General features: G+C 48.1%; 1 protein-coding gene across 8 annotated transcripts in view; it reads right to left on the bottom strand.

Annotated features, from left to right (window-relative positions):
* Window positions 1-23,854, bottom strand: part of LOC306771154 (uncharacterized protein) — a 148,388-nt gene that overhangs the window by 52,573 nt on the left and 71,961 nt on the right. For 7 of the 8 annotated variants that reach the window (XM_079260237.1, XM_079260236.1, XM_079260238.1 and 4 more), the window contains exons 4-6: window positions 21,318-21,404; window positions 19,349-19,522; window positions 11,207-12,511 (exon numbers count right to left, since the gene is read on the bottom strand). In XM_079260237.1, coding sequence (XP_079116363.1) covers window positions 11,207-12,511; window positions 19,349-19,522; window positions 21,318-21,404 — 1,566 coding nt within the window. The remainder of the gene's footprint in view (window positions 1-11,206; window positions 12,512-19,348; window positions 19,523-21,317; window positions 21,405-23,854) is intronic. The other variant, XM_079260242.1, reaches the window with a different exon arrangement.

Here is a 23,854-nt window from a genome sequence, read left to right as displayed (position 1 = left end):
CATGATCAGGAACACGATCAGACACATGATCAGGAACATGATCAGGAACACGATCAGGAACATGATCAGGAACACGATCAGACACATGATCAGGAACATGAACAGGAACACGATCAGGAACACGATCAGGAAAATGATCAGGAACACGATCAGGAACATGATCAGGAACACGATCAGACACATGATCAGGAACATGATCAGACACATGATCAGGAACACGATCAGACACATGATCAGGAACATGATCAGGAACACGATCAGGAACACGATCAGGAACATGATCAGGAACACGATCAGGAACATGATCAGGAACACGATCAGACACATGATCAGGAACATGATCAGACACATGATCAGGAACACGATCAGGAACACGATCAGACACATGATCAGGAACATGATCATACACATGATCAGGAACATGATCAGGAACACGATCAGGAACACGATCAGGAACATGATCAGACACACGATCAGGAACATGATCAGGAACATGATCAGGAACACGATCAGACACATGATCAGGAACATGATCAGGAACATGATCAGGAACACGATCAGGAACATGATCAGGAACACGATCAGGAACATGATCAGGAACACGATCAGGAACATGATCAGGAACACGATCAGGAACATGATCAGACACATGATCAGGAACATGATCAGGAACACGATCAGGAACATGATCAGGAACACGATCAGACACATGATCAGGAACACGATCAGACACATGATCAGGAACACGATCAGACACATGATCAGGAACACGATCAGGAACACGATCAGGAACACGATCAGGAACATGATCAGGAACACGATCAGACACATGATCAGGAACACGATCAGACACATGATCAGGAACACGATCAGACACATGATCAGGAACACGATCAGGAATATGATCAGGAACACGATCAGACACATGATCAGGAACACGATCAGGAACACGATCAGGAACATGATCAGGAACACGATCAGGAACACGATCAGGAACACGATCAGGAACATGATCAGGAACATGATCAGGAACACGATCAGGAACACGATCAGACACATGATCAGGAACACGATCAGACACATGATCAGGAACACGATCAGGAACACGATCAGGAACATGATCAGGAACACGATCAGGAACACGATCAGACACATGATCAGGAACACGATCAGGAACATGATCAGGAACACGATCAGGAACACGATCAGACACATGATCAGGAACATGATCAGGAACACGATCAGACACATGATCAGGAACACGATCAGGAACATGATCAGGAACACGATCAGGAACATGATCAGACACGATCAGGAACATGATCAGGAACACGATCAGACACATGATCAGGAACATGATCAGACACATGGTCAGGAACATGATCAGGAACATGATCAGGAACATGATCAGGAACATGATCAGAAACACGATCAGGAACATGATCAGGAACATGATCAGACACATGATCAGGAACACGATCAGGAACATGATCAGGAACACGATCAGGAACACGATCAGGAACATGATCAGACACATGATCAGGAACATGATCAGGAACACGATCAGGAACACGATCAGGAACATGATCAGGAACACGATCAGGAACACGATCAGGAACATGATCAGAAACACGATCAGGAACACGATCAGGAACACGATCAGACACATGATCAGGAACACGATCAGACACATGATCAGGAACACGATCAGACACATGATCAGGAACATGATCAGTAACATGATCAGGAACACGATCAGACACATGATCAGAAACATGATCAGGAACACGATCAGACACATGATCAGGAACATGATCAGGAACACGATCAGACACATGATCAGGAACATGATCAGAAACACGATCAGGAACACGATCAGGAACACGATCAGGAACATGATCAGGAACACGATCAGGAACACGATCAGGAACATGATCAGAAACACGATCAGGAACACGATCAGGAACACGATCAGACACATGATCAGGAACACGATCAGACACATGATCAGGAACACGATCAGACACATGATCAGGAACATGATCAGTAACATGATCAGGAACACGATCAGGAACACGATCAGACACATGATCAGAAACATGATCAGGAACACGATCAGACACATGATCAGGAACACGATCAGGAACACGATCAGACACATGATCAGGAACATGATCAGGAACATGATCAGGAACACGATCAGGAACACGATCAGACACATGATCAGGAACATGATCAGGAACACGATCAGACACATGATCAGGAACATGATCAGGAACATGATCAGGAACACGATCAGGAACATGATCAGACACATGATCAGGAACACGATCAGGAACATGATCAGGAACACGATCAGGAACATGATCAGGAACACGATCAGACACATGATCAGGAACATGATCAGGAACACGATCAGGAACATGATCAGGAACACGATCAGACACATGATCAGGAACATGATCAGACACATGATCAGGAACACGATCAGGAACATGATCAGGAACACGATCAGGAACACGATCAGGAACACGATCAGACACATGATCAGGAACATGATCAGGAACACGATCAGGAACACGATCAGGAACATGATCAGGAACATGATCAGGAACACGATCAGACACATGATCAGGAACACGATCAGGAACACGATCAGGAACACGATCAGGAACACGATCAGGAACATGATCATACACATGATCAGGAACATGATCAGGAACATGATCAGGAACACGATCAGGAACACGATCAGGAACATGATCAGACACATGATCAGGTACATGATCAGGAACACGATCAGGAACACGATCAGGAACACGATCAGGAACATGATCAGGAACATGATCAGGAACACGATCAGACACATGATCAGGAACATGATCAGGAACATGATCAGGAACACGATCAGACACATGATCAGGAACACGATCAGGAACATGATCAGGAACACGATCAGGAACATGATCAGGAACACGATCAGACACATGATCAGGAACACGATCAGGAACATGATCAGACACATGATCAGGAACACGATCAGACACATGATCAGGAACACGATCAGACACATGATCAGGAACATGATCAGACACATGGTCAGGAACATGATCAGACACATGATCAGGAACATGATCAGGAACACGATCAGGAACATGATCAGGAACATGATCAGGAACACGATCAGAAACATGATCAGGAACACGATCAGACACATGATCAGGAACACGATCAGACACATGATCAGTAACATGATCAGGAACACGATCAGGAACACGATCAGGAACAAGATCAGGAACATGATCATACACATGATCAGGAACACGATCAGGAACACGATCAGGAACATGATCAGGAACACGATCAGACACATGATCAGGAACACGATCAGACACATGATCAGGAACATGATCAGACACATGGTCAGGAACATGATCAGACACATGATCAGGAACATGATCAGGAACATGATCAGGAACACGATCAGGAACATGATCAGGAACACGATCAGAAACATGATCAGGAACACGATCAGACACATGATCAGGAACACGATCAGACACATGATCAGGAACATGATCAGACACATGATCAGGAACACGATCAGACACATGATCAGGAACATGATCAGTAACATGATCAGGAACACGATCAGGAACACGATCAGGAACATGATCAGGAACATGATCATACACATGATCAGGAACACGATCATACACATGATCAGGAACATGATCAGGAACACGATCAGGAACACGATCAGACACATGATCAGGAACATGATCAGGAACACGATCAGGAACATGATCAGGAACACGATCAGGAACACGATCAGGAACATGATCAGGAACACGATCAGGAACATGATCAGGAACACGATCAGGAACACGATCAGGAACATGATCAGGAACACGATCAGGAACATGATCAGGAACACGATCAGACACATGATCAGGAACACGATCAGACACATGATCAGGAACACGATCAGGAACATGATCAGGAACACGATCAGACACATGATCAGGAACACGATCAGAAACATGATCAGGAACACGATCAGACACATGATCAGGAACACGATCAGACACATGATCAGGAACATGATCAGGAACACGATCAGACACATGATCAGGAACATGATCAGGAACATGATCAGACACATGATCAGGAACACGATCAGGAACACGATCAGGAACATGATCAGACACATGATCAGGAACATGATCAGGAACACGATCAGACACATGATCAGGAACATGATCAGGAACACGATCAGACACATGATCAGGAACATGATCAGGAACATGATCAGACACATGATCAGGAACACGATCAGAAACATGATCAGGAACACGATCAGACACATGATCAGGAACACGATCAGACACATGATCAGGAACACGATCAGACACATGATCAGGAACATGATCAGGAACATGATCAGGAACATGATCAGACACATGATCAGGAACATGATCAGGAACACGATCAGGAACATGATCAGGAACATGATCAGAAACATGATCAGGAACACGATCAGGAACATGATCAGGAACATGACCAGAAGCATGATCAGGAACATGATCAGGAACATGATCAGACACATGATCAGGAACATGATCAGGAACATGATCAGGAACATGATCAGAAACATGATCAGGAACACGATCAGGAACATGATCAGGAACATGACCAGAAGCATGATCAGGAACATGATCAGAAACATGAAGTTCTGTCCATCTGAGAGACTCTGCCTCTCTGAAGTGCTCCATTTAAACCCAGTCATGTTACTGACCTGCTGATAATTAACCTGGAAGCTGTAAAATACTGCTTTTAATTAATGCCAGCTACTTTTCCAGCCTTCTGTTGCTGCATCAGATTCCCAGTTTCCTCACCATGAGAGTGTGACATTTTTAAAGCTTTCTGTTTTAACATACATTTTCACGGCATCGCAGCACGTTTGGAAGCAGCTGAAAGCTGACAGCATGGACGAACTTAGATCTGCGTGATCATCCAGCATCCACCTGGCTGTGCATGGAGGATACGCCCATCTCATTTGCAGCCGCCGAGCGACTGGGCAGGAGGAGTCTGAAGCAGTCACATGATGTGAATCTGTTCCAGTTTTTACCTCCATCCTTCTCTCTGTTCTAAGTTTATCTACCGCAGTCCTCCCCTCTGACTCTGCACCGCCCGACCCGGACCCTGACAACCAGACTTAAACACCATGTTTGGTGACAGACACGCCCCAACACGCTGACACAGGGTCTCATTAGAGAGGAGCAGAACTAGCTGCACTCATCCCAGAGTCTTCCTCTGACAAAGCAGTGAAACACCAACCCACTGGCTTCTCAGTATCCGTGGATCCACAGAGGATACACACACACACACACACACACACGCACACACACACACACACACACACACACACACACACACACACAGCAGGTTGGTCCTGGACAGCTGCAGTCCTGCAGCTTCAACACGTCAGTGTTGCTTTGCGAGGTTCTTCCCCGTTCAGCGAGTGCAGGATGATCACTGATCCTATCCGCTGAGTTTTAGGGATCAATACATATTATTGGGTGTATTGGGAGTATTGGGAGTACTGGGAGTATTGGGTGTATTGGGAGTATTGGGTGTATTAGTAGTATTGGGAGTACTGGAGTACTGGGAGTATTGGGTGTATTGGGTGTATTGGGAGTATTGGGTGTATTGGGAGTATTGGGAGTATTGGGTGTATTGGGTGTATTAGTAGTATTGGGAGTACTGGAGTACTGGGAGTATTGGGTGTATTGGGAGTATTGGGAGTATTGGGTGTATTGGGAGTATTGGGTGTATTGGGTGTATTGGGAGTATTGGGTGTATTGGGTGTATTGGGAGTACTGGGTGTATTGAGAGTATTGGGTGTATTGGGTGTATTCGGAGTACTGGGTGTATTCGGAGTACTGGGTGTATTGGGAGTATTGGGTGTATTGGGTGTATTGGGAGTATTGGGTGTATTGGGTGTATTGGGAGTACTGGGAGTATTGGGTGTATTGGGAGTATTGGGTGTATTGGGAGTATTGGGTGTATTATTAGTATTGGGAGTACTGGAGTACTGGGAGTATTGGGTGTATTGGGTGTATTGGGAGTATTGGGTGTATTGGGTGTATTGGGAGTATTGGGAGTATTGGGTGTATTGGGAGTATTGGGTGTATTGGGTGTATTGGGAGTACTGGGAGTATTGGGTGTATTGGGTGTATTCGGAGTACTGGGTGTATTCGGAGTACTGGGTGTATTGGGAGTATTGGGAGTATTGGGTGTATTGGGTGTATTGGGAGTATTGGGTGTATTGGGTGTATTCAGAGTACTGGGTGTATTCGGAGTACTGGGTGTATTGGGAGTATTGGGTGTATTGGGAGTATTGGATGTATTGGGAATATTGAGAGTATTGGGAGTACTGGGTGTATTGGGAGTATTGGGAGTACTGGGAGTATTGGGTGTATTGGGAGTATTGGGTGTATTGGGAGTATAGGTAGTATTGGGTGTATTCGGAGTATTGGGAGTATTGGGAGCACTGGGAGTATTGGGTGTATTGGGAGTATTGGGAGTACTGGGAGTACTGGGTGTATTGGGAGTATTGGGTGTATTGGTGTATTCAGAGTACTGGGTGTATTCGGAGTACTGGGTGTATTGGGAGTATTGGGTGTATAGGGAGTATTGGATGTATTGGGAATATTGGGTGTATTGGGGGTATTGGGTGTATTGGGTGTATTGGGTGTATTCGGAGTACTGGGTGTATTCAGAGTACTGGGTGTATTGGGAGTATTGGGTGTATTGGGAGTATTGGGAGTATAGGGAGTATTGGGAGTATAGGGAGTATTGGATGTATTGGGAGTATTGGGTGTATTCGGAGTACTGGGTGTATTCAGAGTACTGGGTGTATTGGGAGTACTGGGTGTATTGGGAGTATTGGGAGTACTGGGAGTATTGGGTGTATTGGGAGTATTGGGTGTATTGGGAGTATAGGGAGTATTGGGTGTATTGGGTGTATTGGGAGTATTGGGAGTATTGGGTGTATTGGGTGTATTCGGAGTACTGGGTGTATTCAGAGTACTGGGTGTATTGGGAGTATTGGGTGTATTGGGAGTATTGGGAGTATAGGGAGTATTGGATGTATTGGGAATATTGGGAGTATTGGGAGTATTGGGAGTACTGGGAGTACTGGGTGTATTGGGAGTATTGGGAGTACTGGGAGTATTGGGTGTATTGGGAGTATTGGGTGTATTGGGAGTATAGGGAGTATTGGGTGTATTGGGTGTATTGGGAGTATTGGGAGTATTGGGTGTATTGGGTGTATTCGGAGTACTGGGTGTATTCAGAGTACTGGGTGTATTGGGAGTATTGGGTGTATTGGGAGTATTGGGAGTATAGGGAGTATTGGATGTATTGGGAATATTGGGAGTATTGGGAGTATTGGGAGTACTGGGAGTATTGGGTGTATTGGGAGTATTGGGTGTATTGGGAGCATTAGGAGTATTGGGTGTATTGGGAGTATTGGGTGTATTGGGAGTATTGGGAGTACTAGGAGTACTAAGTGTATTGGGTGTATTGGTTGTATTGGGAGTATTGGGTGTATTGGGAGTATTGGGTGTATTGGGTGTATTGGGAGTATTGGGTGTATTGGGTGTATTGGGAGTATTGGGTGTATTGGGTGTATTGGGAGTATTGGGTGTATTGGGTGTATTCGGAGTACTGGGTGTATTCGGAGTACTGGGAGTATTGGGTGTATTGGGAGTATTGGGTGTATTGGGAGTGTAGGAAGTATTGGGTGTATTGGGAGTACTGGGAGTACTGGGAGTATTGGGAGTATTGGGAGTATTGGGTGTATTAGTAGTATTGGGAGTACTGGAGTACTGGGAGTATTGGGTGTATTGGGTGTATTGGGAGTATTGGGTGTATTGGGAGTATTGGGAGTACTGGGTGTATTGGGAGTATTGGGTGTATTGGGTGTATTGGGAGTACTGGGTGTATTGGGAGTATTGGGTGTATTGGGTGTATTCGGAGTACTGGGTGTATTCGGAGTACTGGGTGTATTGGGAGTATTGGGAGTATTGGGTGTATTGGGTGTATTGGGAGTATTGGGTGTATTGGGTGTATTCAGAGTACTGGGTGCATTCGGAGTACTGGGTGTATTGGGAGTATTGGGTGTATTGGGAGTATAGGTAGTATTGGGTGTATTCGGAGTATTGGGAGTATTGGGAGCACTGGGAGTATTGGGTGTATTGGGAGTATTGGGAGTACTGGGAGTACTGGGAGTATTGGGTGTATTGGGTGTATTCGGAGTACTGGGTGTATTCAGAGTACTGGGTGTATTGGGAGTATTGGGTGTATTGGGAGTATTGGGAGTATAGGGAGTATTGGATGTATTGGGAATATTGGGAGTATTGGGAGTATTGGGAGTACTGGGAGTATTGGGTGTATTGGGAGTATTGGGTGTATTGGGAGCATTAGGAGTATTGGGTGTATTGGGAGTATTGGGAGTACTAGGAGTACTAAGTGTATTGGGTGTATTGGTTGTATTGGGAGTATTGGGTGTATTGGGAGTATTGGGTGTATTGGGTGTATTGGGAGTATTGGGTGTATTGGGTGTATTGGGAGTATTGGGTGTATTGGGTGTATTGGGAGTATTGGGTGTATTGGGTGTATTGGGAGTATTGGGTGTATTGGGTGTATTGGGAGTATTGGGTGTATTGGGTGTATTGGGAGTATTGGGTGTATTGGGTGTATTCGGAGTACTGGGTGTATTCGGAGTACTGGGAGTATTGGGTGTATTGGGAGTGTAGGAAGTATTGGGTGTATTGGGAGTACTGGGAGTACTGGGAGTATTGGGAGTATTGGGAGTATTGGGTGTATTAGTAGTATTGGGAGTACTGGAGTACTGGGAGTATTGGGTGTATTGGGTGTATTGGGAGTATTGGGTGTATTGGGTGTATTGGGAGTATTGGGAGTACTGGGTGTATTGGGAGTACTGGGAGTACTGGGTGTATTCGGAGTACTGGGAGTATTGGGTGTATTGGGAGTGTAGGAAGTATTGGGTGTATTGGGAGTACTGGGAGTACTGGGAGTATTGGGAGTATTGGGAGTATTGGGTGTATTAGTATTGGGAGTACTGGAGTACTGGGAGTATTGGGTGTATTGGGTGTATTGGGAGTATTGGGTGTATTGGGTGTATTGGGAGTATTGGGAGTACTGGGTGTATTGGGAGTATTGGGTGTATTGGGTGTATTGGGAGTACTGGGTGTATTGGGAGTATTGGGTGTATTGGGTGTATTCGGAGTACTGGGTGTATTCGGAGTACTGGGTGTATTGGGAGTATTGGGAGTATTGGGTGTATTGGGTGTATTGGGAGTATTGGGTGTATTGGGTGTATTCAGAGTACTGGGTGCATTCGGAGTACTGGGTGTATTGGGAGTATTGGGTGTATTGGGAGTATAGGTAGTATTGGGTGTATTCGGAGTATTGGGAGTATTGGGAGCACTGGGAGTATTGGGTGTATTGGGAGTATTGGGAGTACTGGGAGTACTGGGTGTATTGGGAGTATTGGGTGTATGGGTGTATTCAGAGTACTGGGTGTATTCGGAGTACTGGGTGTATTGGGAGTATTGGGTGTATTGGGGGTATTGGGAGTATAGGGAGTATTGGATGTATTGGGAATATTGGGTGTATTGGGAGTATTGGGTGTATTGGGTGTATTGGGAGTACTGGGTGTATTCAGAGTACTGGGTGTATTGGAAGTATTGGGTGTATTGGGAGTATTGGGAGTATTGGGTGTATTGGGAGTATTGGGAGTACTGGGAGTACTGGGTGTATTGGGAGTATTGGGTGTATGGGTGTATTCAGAGTACTGGGTGTATTCGGAGTACTGGGTGTATTGGAAGTATTGGGTGTATTGGGAGTATTGGGAGTATTGGGTGTATTGGGAGTATTGGGAGTACTGGGAGTACTGGGTGTATTGGGAGTATTGGGTGTATGGGTGTATTCAGAGTACTGGGTGTATTCGGAGTACTGGGTGTATTGGGAGTATTGGGTGTATTGGGGGTATTGGGAGTATAGGGAGTATTGGATGTATTGGGAATATTGGGTGTATTGGGAGTATTGGGTGTATTGGGTGTATTCGGAGTACTGGGTGTATTGGAAGTATTGGGTGTATTGGGAGTATTGGGAGTATAGGGAGTATTGGATGTATTGGGAGTATAGGGAGTATTGGATGTATTGGGAGTACTGGGAGTATTGGGTGTATTGGGAGTATTGGGTGTATTGGGAGTATTGGGTGTATTGGGTGTATTGGGAGTATTGGGTGTATTGGGAGTATTGGGTGTATTGGGTGTATTCGGAGTACTGGGTGTATTCGGAGTACTGGGAGTATTGGGTGTATTGGGAGTATTGGGTGTATTGGGAGTGTAGGAAGTATTGGGAGTACTGGGAGTATTGGGAGTATTGGGTGTATTGGGAGTATTGGGAGTATTGGGAATATTGGAAGTACTGGGAGTATTGGGAGTATTGGGTGTGTAAGCTCCATACGGATGTGTCACTATCGCTGCTCTGTGTAACAGTTGTCATGACAACCGCAGCCTGAGCCATGAACCATTACAGACATGATGAAAACCGTGATGGACAGGTAAAAAGCAGACTCACCTGGTGGGGAAACGGTCCGGGAGACGGGAGACGGGAAACGGTCCGGGAGACGGCGGAGCATGGAACAGAGATAATCAACAGTTAGATGTTTACATTGTTTACAAGCGTTTGGTCTGATCATGCTGAAGGAAGAGGCAGCTGCAGCAGGAGACAGACACTGATCACACCCCGTTAGGCACAGAGAGGAAACAGGGAGGCCTGCCGGATTTGGTGAAGCGCTCTACCGGTTCCACTATGGAGGGAGACTGTGATTGGTTAGTGGCAGCACACCTGTTAAACAGCGTTAATGGAAACGCTTCCCAACAACCAGATTCATTCCCAACCAGTCCGAAGCCCAGTGGATCAACACTTCAGGCTGGGTTAGTCACTAATCCCAGATCTGGCAAGTCAAGCAGCACCAGCTTTAGGTCCACACTGGGAACAGTCTAAACTGTGATGAGTAACACACACACAAGCAGTCACTACTGCATCTACGGAAGGACGGCATCATGCACGGCGGCCGAGCGGCGTCCGCTCCACTACAACCAACCTGCCATGATGGCGGCCGCAGCCGGCTCTTCCAGTGCATCGGCAAAGCTGGGAAAGAACGGCTTGGCTGCAGGGTTCAGACCCGACCCTGGACCGCTGAGCGGGGGGAGGGATGGCGGCGAAGGGGACCTGCGGACAGGAGATGCCAGTGGAGACAGCATCTTCGCCTCTGGGGAGGTTGGGCTCTTTCCAGACGATGAGGAGGACGAAGATCGCCACTTCTTGGATTGATTTTGGGCTGATTTGGAATCTCTGAGCTGGAATTCTTGTGCCGTGGTTTTGGGGGAGCGGAGCGGCGCCGGGCTGGGGGTGTCGAAGCTCAGGCCCAGCGGTAAAGCATGAGCTGAACTGGTCAGGTCACTAAAGTCAAACTGGTCGCTGTTGCTGCTCAAGTGGGAGTCGTTTAGGCCCCATGAGGCATCAGACGGAGACAGAGGAGGAGCTGAAGCCAACACGCGCCCTGCAGGGGAGAGGCTGCTCTGCGATGGGGGGCTGAACGCCGAGGTTTCTCCCTCAGGAACGTCTCCGGCGAGCGATTCCTGGAAGGAGCTGCTGGCATCAAACATCCCGCTGTCCACCATGTCTCCTGATGCTTCTTTGTCTGCAGAGGGGGGTGGACAGACAGGACCACCAGAGGGGGGGTGCGGTGGGACGGCTGCTTGTGGCATGGTGAATGGAGCTGCTGTAGCTTTCAGATCACTGTTCATGACCAGCGGACTGAAGGCGTGGTGGGACGCCACGCCTCCTCCCAAGCCCACTTCCTGTTCCCAGGGGCTCTGGCTGCCCTGTAAGGAGGCCTCCAGATCCACCGCTGCTTCCTCCATCATCTGGGGGGTCGCTGCAGACGAGGGAACAAACGGCTCCGTCGTCACTGCCCACTCCTCTGGAATCTTTTTCCTGTTTTTGCTCCTCTTCCCGCGGCCGCCGCTCCTCCCAAGCTGCTCCTCCCAGCCAGCGTCTCCTCTGTCCCTCCTCGGACCGATACGGTGGTAGAATCCCTCCGCTGGCGCCGCAATGTCTCCTTGCACCTCCGCCTGGCCTCCGCCTTCAGGGTGTTCATAAGAACCCTCGTCTTTCTGTCGCCTTTTCTTCTTCTTCTTCTGCTTTCGGTCTGATCCGTCCACGTCCTTTTCATCACCGCCGCCGTACGCGGCGCTCTCTCGCCCAGGCCAGCTGTCGGACGGGTCTTCGGGGCTCGCTGCAATGTGGCCGGCTTGTTTGGCGAACATCACGGATACACTTGGAGTGAAAGGAGGGTCTGCTGAAAGGCAGGAGGTCTGCTCGGTCCAGGAGTCACCTAAAACACCTTGTTATGGGGGGAGAAGAAGAGTTTCAAGTATGGGAAGATGGTGGATGTGTGCAAATGGAGGTGTCTGACTAGAGACACAACAGAGACACTTCAGAGCAGGCAGCACAGAACATTAGCCTTTAGCATGAATTACTCAGACGCTTCATGGAAAAACACTTCACACCATTTCAGAAGCCTTCAGATGGAGTCCGCGGGGGGGGGGGGGGGGGGGGGGGGGCGTTGGCGTTGGCTCGGGGGCATTTGGTCCCCCGAGCCAACGCTGCGGGGGACCAAATGACCCAGAAGGAAGAAGCCCAGACATCCCTCTCCCCAGCCACATTTGCCAACTCTGCAGGGGGGATCCCGAGGCATTCCCAGGCCAGCCGAGAGATATAATCCCTCCAGCGTGTCCTGGGTCTTCCCCGGGGTCTCCTCCCAGAGGGACGTGCCTGGAACACCTCACCAGGGAGGTCCAGGAGGCATCCTGATCAGATACCCGAGCCACCTCAACTGGTTCCTCTCGATGTGGAGGAGCAGCGGCTCTACTCTGATCTCCTCCCGGATGACCGAGCTCCTCACCCTATCTCTAAGGGAGAGCCCGGCCACCCTGCGGAGGAAACCCATTTCAGCCGCCTGTATACGAGATCTCCTTCTTTCGGTCACGACCCACAGCTCATGACCATAGGTGAGGGTAGGAACGTAGATCGACTGGTAAATCGAGAGCTTCGCCTTCTGGCTCAGCTCCTTCTTCACCACAACAGACCGGCGCAGACCGATCCGTCTGTCGATATCAAGCTCCATCCTTCCCTCACTCGTGAACAAGACGCCGAGATATTTAAACTCCTCCACTTGAGGCAGGACCTGACTCCCGACCCGGAGAGGGCAATCCACCCTATTCCGGCTGAGGACCATGGTCTCAGATTTGGAGGTGCTGATTCTCATCCCAGCCGCTTCACACTCGGCTGCGAATCGCTCAAGTGAGAGCTGGAGATCACGACCAGATGAAGCCAACAGGACCACGTCATCCGCAAAAAGCAGGGACACAGTCCTGAGGCCACCAAGTCGGATCCCCTCAACACCTCGGCTGCGCCTAGAAATTCTATCCATATAAGTTATGAACAGAATTGGTGATAAAGGGCAGCCTTGGCGGAGTCCAACCCTCACCGGAAACAAATCCAACTTACTACCGGCAATGCGAACCAAGCTCTGACACCTGTCGTACAGGGACCGGACAGCTCGCACAAGGGGGTCCGGTACCCCATACTCTCGGAGTACCCCCCCACAGGAGCCCCCGTGGGACACGGTCAAAGGCCTTCTCCAGGTCCACAAAGCACATGTAGACTGGTTGGGCAAACTCCCATGCCTCCTCCAGTACCCCAAAGAGGGTATAGAGCTGGTCCACTGTTCCGCGACCAGGACGAAAACCACACTGCTCCTCCTCAATCCGGGATTCGACTATCCGGCGGACCCTCCTCTCCAGGGCCCCTGAATAGACCTTACCAGGGAGGCTGAGGAGTGTGATTCCCCTGTAATTGGAACACACCCTCCGGTCCCCCTTCTTAAAGAGGGGGACCACCACCCCAGTCTGCCAGTCCAGCGGCACTGTCCCTGATGTCCACGCGATGCTGCAGAGGCGTGTCAGCCAGGACAGCCCAATCGGGCCGATCTCATCCACCCCCGGGACCTTGCCGCCAAGGAGTTTTTTGACCACCTCAACGACTTCAGTCCTAGAGATAGGGGAGTCCACCCCTAAGTCCCCCAGCTCTGCTTCCTCATCGGAAGACGTGTTGGTAGGACTGAGGAGGTCTTCGACCCACAACGTCCTGAGTTGAGGTCAGCAGCTCCCCATCTCCACTGTACACAGTGTTGGCGGAGGACTGCTTCACCCTCCTGAGCCGCCGGATGGTGGACCAGAATTGCCTTGAAGCCATCCGGAAGTCTTTCTCCATGGCCTCGCCGAACTCCTCCAATGCCCGAGTTTTTGCCTTGACGACAGCCGAAGCCGCATGCCGCTTAGCCTGTCAGTACCCATCAGCTGCCTCCACAGGCCAAGAAGGCCCGATAGAACTCCTTCTTCAGCTTGACGGCATCCCTCACTGCTGGTGTCCACAAACGAGTCCTGTTCTGCTGGGGGATTTCAATGCTCACTTGGGCAACGACAGTGAGACCTGGAGAGGAGTGATTGGTACCCAAATGGTGTTTTGTTATTGGACTTCTGTGCTCGTCATGGATTGTCCATAACGAACACCATGTTCCAACATAAGAGTGTCCAAATGTACACCTGGCATCAGGATTCCCTGGGCCGCAGTTCGATGATCGATTTTGTTGTCGTATCGTCGGACCTGCGGCCACATGCCTTGGACACTCGGGTGAAGAGGGGGGCAGAGCTGTCAACTGATCCCCACCTGGTGGTGAGTCGGCTCAGGTGGTGGGGGAGGAGGCCGGTCAGATCTGGCAGGCCCAAATGTGTTTTGAGGGTCTGCTGGGAACGTCTGGCTGAGTCCCCCGTCAGAGCGAGCTTCAACTCCCACCATCAGCAGAGCTTCAACCATGTCCCGAGTGAGGCGGGGGACATTGAGTCAGAATGGGCTGTGTTCCGTGCCTCTATTGCTGAGGCGGCCAGCCGGAGCTGTGGCTGTAAGGTCGTTGGTGCCTGTTGTGGCGTTTCTCTCATTCACCTGTGTAAAAGACAGCTGATATGAACCAGCTGATTAACACGTTGCTATGGTAACGGCCCGTAACGGAGGGATATTACTGTATTTAACTCGCCGAACTACGTATAGGAAAATAATGCAGCCAGTTGTCACTGACAATGGTATAAAGTATGTTTAGGTGAACTTCCACAACCTACTGCAGTTATTCTACATTGACCTGCAGCCGGAGCCGACTGAGACTGGCCGCCTGGGAGTGCTTTAGGACGGGAGAGGCTCCCGCTGCTCCTTCCTTACAGTAACTGCAGAACAATATGTGCCTTCAAGTCAGTCGCCAAAACACCAGAAAAGTCTCTAATAACTCCAGTAAAAGCTGCTAGATTTGTCGCTAGTCGCTTTAAACAAAAAAAGTCGCCAGATTTAGCGAGAAAGTCGCCAAGTTGGCAACAGTGTCTGAATGAAAGCAAAGTGGCTGTGGGAGGAGTTTACAGCACAGCGCTGCAACGCCAGAGACGCTCGATTAGCAGCTGAAGACAGCAGGAGAGGAAACTGCAGAGAGAAAAATAATCACACCCTTTTATTTCTATGATTGTTGAAAACCCAGACCGTAATTGAGATAAAAATCTGACGAATCGCCCAGCCCTACTTTCTACAGATGTTTTCCTTCATCAGAGTTTCCATCAGATAATAAAATGTCTCAGTTTCCACATCTGACATGATGTTTATGTCCTACTGGGAAGAAAATGAGATGATAAGATTTGGAAATACCGTATTTTACGGACTATAAGCCACTCCACAGTATAAGTTGCACAAGGATGAAAATATGTAATTAGGGGGGGAAAAAAAAAAAAAAAAAAGTTGCATTTTTGTGGGTAATTTATTTTACAAACTACTTGACCAAAAACAGACATAATGTCAACTTGGAAGGTATACCATTAATAAAAGAATAATGAGAATAATTATAACGACATTTCGGGGAAATGATAAAAGGCAGGAAGATGGAGGGTAAAGAGGAGGAGGAACTATGTAGACGAGCGGTAACGAGATTGTCCACCGAGGCGCGCCTCGCTCTCAGCTTTGGCCCAGTTTGTCTGGACTTTAGCTCCACACCGACACAGGGGGAAGTGGAGTGCACATCAGGCCAGGAGCTCACTGTAGAGCCAGATTTCAGGTTAATGATGCCACATCCTGTCAGATGTAAGACGGAGAGCAGGGCATCTCATCAGCCTATCAGAGCAGCTCGTTAGGCAGCATGTCTGCGAGAGTATCTTCATGTTCTGGAGTTACTTTCTCATCCCAAATCCAAGTTTCCTCTCATGTTTCCTTCCCAACAGAACATCTACACACATCGGATGTCAACACTGGCCAGTTTATGGAGAACATGAGCCCTTTGGAATCTGACGGCATATTCTCTGAGTCTGAACATAATAAAATATTTTGATTCTTTAAAGTTTTACTTTATTCTGCAACGCTAACCAAACATCATAGCTTATTAGTCTACTGCAGCGTGTTAACAGGGAATAAATCCTCCAGATGGAAGTCCTCCTGACTCCCTGCAGTGCCTCCAGTCTTCTCCTCGGGGTCCTGTGCAGCTAGAAATTCCTCGTTAATCTCTGGATGAATCTTCTGATGAAGTTTTACTCCGTAGATGGCAGCATCATCCACGTCTTTAAGATTTAAGCCTGGATGTCTCCTCTGCATCCTGCAGAAGGTCTGTGCTCGTTCCACCATTATTTTTGTCCACAGCATTGCGTGGAGGCAGGAGTTACGCTCGTGGTACTGAATGGACCTAATGAGACAGACTACATCCTGATTTGCATTTTTCCCACCAGTAATAATGTTCATGGTGAAGCTTGTCCAAAACAAACTGGTGGTCATAAGGTGTAAGCCCAGACTCAGTCGTTGTCTCAGGGAACTTTATGGGCTCATCACTTCAGCCAGTTCATCATTAACAGCCTCATTAGGAAAAGAAATGGACTGCGTCGGATCTGGATTTCGATCCAAACCCACATCCTGAGCTGCACGAGGCCATACGATACTCAGAATGAGGTGACAGATTATAGAGGTAGAGGTTGCAGGTTCTTCATCTCCGTGTTTACGTCAGGTTTGTCATGAATATTGTGATTCAGGACATGGAGGCTAGAAACTGGCTTTAGTTTGTGCAAAAATAAGCTGAATAAAGTCTAGAGCTCAGAGAGTCATAAAACCAGTCTGCCTGACGTGGTTCATGGGTCCTCTCTTGCAAAGAAGCATTTACACTCTGACATGTCTGCTTTCAGAGAATGGGGCTAAATGTGGTCTCAGACTGTCTGCTAGGACCTGTGTAAACCTCAGACTGTCTGCTAGGACCTGTGTAAACCTCAGTCTGTCTGCTAGGACCTGTGTAAACTCCAGTCTGTCTGCTAGGACCTGTGTAAACTTCAGACTGTTAGGACCTGCGTAAACTTCAGACTGCCTGCTAGGACCTGTGTAAACTTCAGACTGTCTGCTAGGACCTGTGTAAACTTCAGACTGTCTGCTAGGACCTGTGTAAACTTCAGACTGTCTGCTAGGACCTGTGTAAACTTCAGACTGTTAGGACCTGTGTAAACTTCAGACTGTCTGCTAGGACCTGTGTAAACTTCAGACTGTTAGGACCTGCGTAAACCTCAGTCTGTCTGCTAGGACTTGTGTAAACTTCAGACTGTTAGGACCTGCGTAAACTTCAGACTGTCTGCTAGGACCTGTGTAAACTTCAGACTGTTAGGACCTGCGTAAACTTCAGACTGTCAGCTAGGACCTGTGTAAACTTCAGTCTGTCTGCTAGGACCTGTGTAAACTTCAGACTGTCTGCTAGGACCTGTGTAAACTTCAGTCTGTCTGCTAGGACCTGTGTAAACTTCAGACTGTCTGCTAGGACCTGTGTAAACTTCAGTCTGTCTGCTAGGACCTGTGTAAACTTCAGACTGTCTGCTAGGACCTGTGTAAACTTCAGACTGTCTGCTAGGACCTGTGTAAACTTCAGTCTGTCTGCTAGGACCTGTGTAAACTTCAGACTGTCTGCTAGGACCTGTGTAAACTTCAGTCTGTCTGCTAGGACCTGTGTAAACTTCAGACTGTTAGGACCTGTGTAAACTTCAGACTGTCTGCTAGGACCTGTGTAAACTTCAGACTGTTAGGACCTGCGTAAACCTCAGTCTGTCTGCTAGGACTTGTGTAAACTTCAGACTGTTAGGACCTGCGTAAACTTCAGACTGTCTGCTAGGACCTGTGTAAACTTCAGACTGTTAGGACCTGCGTAAACTTCAGACTGTCAGCTAGGACCTGTGTAAACTTCAGTCTGTCTGCTAGGACCTGTGTAAACTTCAGACTGTCTGCTAGGACCTGTGTAAACTTCAGTCTGTCTGCTAGGACCTGTGTAAACTTCAGACTGTCTGCTAGGACCTGTGTAAACTTCAGTCTGTCTGCTAGGACCTGTGTAAACTTCAGACTGTCTGCTAGGACCTGTGTAAACTTCAGACTGTCTGCTAGGACCTGTGTAAACTTCAGTCTGTCTGCTAGGACCTGTGTAAACTTCAGACTGTCTGCTAGGACCTGTGTAAACTTCAGTCTGTCTGCTAGGACCTGTGTAAACTTCAGACTGTTAGGACCTGTGTAAACTTCAGACTGTCTGCTAGGACCTGTGTAAACTTCAGACTGTCTGCTAGGACCTGTGTAAACCTCAGTCTGTCTGCTCGGACCTGTGCAAACTTCAGACTGTTAGGACCTGCGTAAACTTCAGTCTGTTAGGACCTGTGTAAACTTCAGACTGTCTGCTAGGACCTGTGTAAACTTCAGTCTGTCTGCTAGGACCTGTGTAAACTTCAGACTGCTAGGACCTGTGTAAACTTCAGTCTGTCTGCTAGGACCTGTGCAAACTTCAGACTGTTAGGACCTGCGTAAACTTCAGACTGTTAGGACCTGTGTAAACTTCAGACTGTCTGCTGGGATCTGTGTAAACTTCAGACTGTCTGCTAGGACCTGTGTAAACCTCAGTCTGTCTGCTAGGACCTGTGTAAACTTCAGACTGTTAGGACCTGCGTAAACTTCAGACTGTCTGCTAGGATCTGCGTAAACTTCAGTCTGTGAAAGGACAAAGACAGGTGCTGCTACGGCAGCTGTAACCTTCAACGATGTGGATGTTTCAGAGCGGCGCAGATACCAGAGATGACCATGGAGGTCTTACCTGCTGATGGATGTGTGGGGCTGCAAGGAGCCTGAAGGTCATGCAGCATGGGGACATCTGACCCCGCTGGAGGTGTGGGATGCTGGGGAACGGCAATACTTGGGGGCCTCTCTGTGTGAAGGGGGGCAGCTCCCACCTCCATGTTCACGGCCATCCCTCCAGGCTGGGAGAAACCTGGAAAACACGGCAGACAGACGGAGATGTGAGTCCTGAAAAAATTAAACAGGAAAGTTATTCTGTCAGCATGCATGGACATAAGGTAGAGATGGAAGACATGCGTGTGTGTCAGGTGATGATGCAGTTCAGCAAACGCCAGCACAGAGACGGAAGATGGAGAATAACCGAGACAAACCGAGGTTTGTGAGGCTGCAGGAACTAGTTTCATTAAAGGTCTGATCGAAGTCAGAGAGTTGCTGAAATCCTCCCGGAACCGAAGGCCTGTTGGCGGGAGCCAATCGGCTACAGATGGGCAGGAGATGCCTTGTGAAGCTTCGTGAAGCTTTGACCCTTCTGTTTGATGGTTTAAAGAAACATTTTAATCCTAAAATCCTCAGACAGACCATAGCGGTGCCATTTAGTGGTCCGCTGCAGCTACTGCAGCCACAACTTTCAAATGATTCCCACAGTGAGGTTTATTCTCCTTCCAACACAAAACCAGTCTCGTTTTTTACGGAAAGTCGCTGTTTGACTGTAAAAATGTTACTTTTTAATGTCAGTTTATCAATAAAATGTGTTGTTCTGCCATTACTCATAACTTCAGACCGCCAGGTTGGTGCTGCAGAGCGAGACGAACATCAGGGGGGGATGAACCTAATATTACAGGCATCATAACGACGGTGGGCTGAACAGCTACGTCTGTCAGAAACCACTAAACGTAAGAGTTTTACACTATTTATTCATTTTCTGCAACCATTTTGTAGGAGACGATTAGCAAAACCATCTAAAACATATAACACACATGTGAACCCTCCACCGTGCTCCTGTGACCCAACTGGTCAATCTAGTGTTCCCTTATTTATCCACAAGAGTGGGACGTGTGTGATGAGGCAGTAACTCGTTGTCCTGGACACAACGGGTCTCATCCAGGCAGCACCGAGTGCAGGTCTGTGCACGGCGAGGAGCTGAGCTCGTAACGTGCGCTGCAAGTGTGTGTGTGTGTGTGTTAGTGTGCCAGCAGGAGATGCTGAGCAGCAACAGCCTCAGCTATGCCAGCAGATAACAAGCCTCACCACAAACCTTCCACCACAGCCTCAAGAGCGAAGCCATGCTTTGATAGGACGGAGACTGATCAGCAGACCTGGATGCTGGGATGTGATCTGGCGCCATCATGCACCGGTTCGTACGTGTGTATACCTGTCTGCAAGCAGATAAACAAGTACTACCTACAGGAACAGCAGCTGGCTCTTCCTGCAAATAGTCTGCCACTCTTTTACTGCACAGAAAGCATGGCTTCAGACGGGCGCCATCGTGCAGGTGCAGTCCAGAGCTTCACCACACACTGCTTCCAGCATGTGTGCAACAAATAACCATCAATAAAAAGGATCAGTTTCTCCAAGATGTTACAAGAATAATTTCTGAAGACGATGCACCGAAACATCAAGTCAGAACAAATCAGGACTTTATGTCCCAAACGACACAAATGACTGAAGTACCTTAAAAACTAGGAGCATATAAGTTTCATGTTGCTGAGACACGTGAGATTCCTACAGCCGTGTCAGAATCAACGTGTGTAAAGTCAGGGAAAGTGTGCAAGCTTTAGAACGTTGGCCCTAACCCTGCGATTAATCACGTATTTAATCACAACTAAACATCTTAATCGTCTTCATTTCCTCCAGAAGAGAAAAACCTGACATAGATGAAGGAAACGTGATGATGCTGCCAGTCGCATCAGTGAAAAAATACTTTATGTCAGACGGGAAATTTCAGTTAATGAAGTGATGATTGTCCCTCAGATCAAAGTAGAGGATACCTGGAAACGATCCCACCAGGCCAGAGTCCATCAGTGGGGCAGCGCCGCTGCCAGAGCCCAGCGGATCAGAATAAGCCGCCATGGAGGCTGGCAGGAGGAGAGGTGGAGATGGTGGTGGGTTCAGGCAGTTTAGAGAGGGAGAGGCACAACAAAGAGAGACAGAAAGAGAAAAAGCATTAAAAGGAGAAAATGGGTTTATTTGGTTGTGGACGCATCGCCATCAACAGCCTGCCGAGGATCAGAATCACATCGTCCACATTTCCAGCAGGTATTAACGACACATTGGTCACGAATAAACGCAACCTGTCAGCATCATCTGAAGCGAGTCCTCTGTACCTGCCAGGTGGAAACCCTCCTCCCAGCGTTCCCAGCAGGATGGAAATCACACTTCTACCTCTGGTTCACACACACTTTTCTCCACTTCATGTCTGAGATAACAAACCCAAAATCATGACAACACGAGGGCTGCAGGTATATTCCTGCTCTCTACAGAACGCCGAGTCATGTAAGATAACTACAGACGTGTCAGAATCAACACGTGTGTTCCTTTACCACAGTAAACTCAGCTGGAACACAGTGGAACATGTAAATGTTACCTCCTAAAGGAAAACCAGAAGATAACACCTCAATTAACCTCTGAATGAGTCGTGTCTGATGAGGAACTGTGTGGAAGAAGAAAGGAAAATTCATGATGATGATGATAGCTCTTCATCTCCATGGCAATTAGTAGCTCCTTCATCTCCATGGAAACTACCAGGACCTTCATCTCCATGGAAACTATCAGGCTCTTCATCTCCATGGAAACTATCAGGCCCTTCATCTCCATGGCAATTAGTAGCTCCTTCATCTCCATGGAAACTATCAGGACCTTCATCTCCATGGAAACTATCAGGCTCTTCATCTCCATGGAAACTATCAGGTCCTTCGTCTCCATGGAAACTATCAGGATCTTCGTCTCCATGGAAACTATCAGGACCTTCATCTCCATTGAAACTGTCAGGACCTTCATCTCCATGGAAACTATCAGGACCTTCATCTCCATGGAAACTATCAGGACCTTCGTCTCCATGGAAACTATCAGGCCCTTCACCTCCATGGAAACTATCAGGCCCTTCATCTCCATGGAAACTGTCAGGACCTTCATCTCCATGGAAACTATCAGGACCTTCATCTCCATGGAAACTATCAGGCTCTTCATCTCCATGGAAACTATCAGGTCCTTCGTCTCCATGGAAACTATCAGGATCTTCGTCTCCATGGAAACTATCAGGACCTTCATCTCCATTGAAACTGCCAGGACCTTCATCTCCATGGAAACTGTCAGGACCTTCATCTCCATGGAAACTATCAGGACCTTCGTCTCCATGGAAACTATCAGGCCCTTCACCTCCATGGAAACTATCAGGCCCTTCATCTCCATGGAAACTGTCAGGACCTTCATCTCCATGTAAACTATCAGGACCTTCATCTCCATGTAAACTATCAGGCTCTTCATCTCCATTGAAACTGTCAGGACCTTCATCTCCATGGAAACTATCAGGACCTTCATCTCCATGGAAACTATCAGGCTCTTCATCTCCATGGAAACTATCAGGCTCTTCATCTCCATGGAAACTATCAGGACCTTCATCTCCATGGAAACTATCAGGACCTTCGTCTCCATGGAAACTATCAGGCCCTTCATCTCCATGGAAACTGTCAGGCCCTTCATCTCCATGGAAACTATCAGGACCTTCATCTCCATGGAAACTATCAGGCCCTTCATCTCCATGGAAACTATCAGGACCTTCGTCTCCATGGAAACTATCAGGACCTTCATCTCCATGGAAACTATCAGGCTCTTCATCTCCATGGAAACTATCAGGACCTTCGTCTCCATGGAAACTTAACGATTGGTTTCAAACGAGGAAGACACATTGGCAGATTTTTGTCGAGCTGGAATGAAATTTTTCATGACGAATCGGTTTCATACGACAACCTCGATGTGACGCCTTGTGTGTGTGGAGGAATGATCAGAAGCTAGAAAGTGGACAGTGGTGTTCTAATGCTTCCTACATTCCTATAAAACTGGCTGGAGTCTAAGTGTGTTTGGATGCTTGGTAGAGTCTTGCAGCAGAGTTCCTCGTGCTGCTATGCGGTGCGGTAGGATCGCTGCTTGCCTCTGTATGCACCTCGAGCTCCTCTGCAGAGGATAGGAAGAGCTAGAGCCTCGCTGTAAGGTCTGAGTGTTATATGAATTTTAACTGAGTATGAAGTTCTGGAAGCGGTCAGACAGTGCAGCTGTCCATCACTACCGTATCCATAACAACACAGCTGTACATCCTCCTGATGCTTCACTTTAATAAAAAGAAAAGCTTTCTGGATCCTCCTGCTGCGTTGACACGAACGCAGCGTTTTTAAAATCCTTTCAGCGGTCGCTCCCTCCATCCTCCATCCTCATCGTCACAGCTGACACAGTGAGGCCTGCAGCTCCAGGCATGCTGCTGATACCCGCCCCCCTGAGCACAACATGCTCAATAATCACTGATTACATCCTG

The sequence above is a fragment of the Telmatherina bonti genome, assembly GCF_933228915.1.
Source record: "Telmatherina bonti genome assembly, chromosome: 20".
Classification (NCBI taxonomy): Eukaryota; Metazoa; Chordata; class Actinopteri; order Atheriniformes; family Telmatherinidae; genus Telmatherina; species Telmatherina bonti.
The sequence above is the reverse complement of the archived record's forward strand: the minus strand, read 5'-3'. Positions and strand labels throughout refer to the sequence as shown.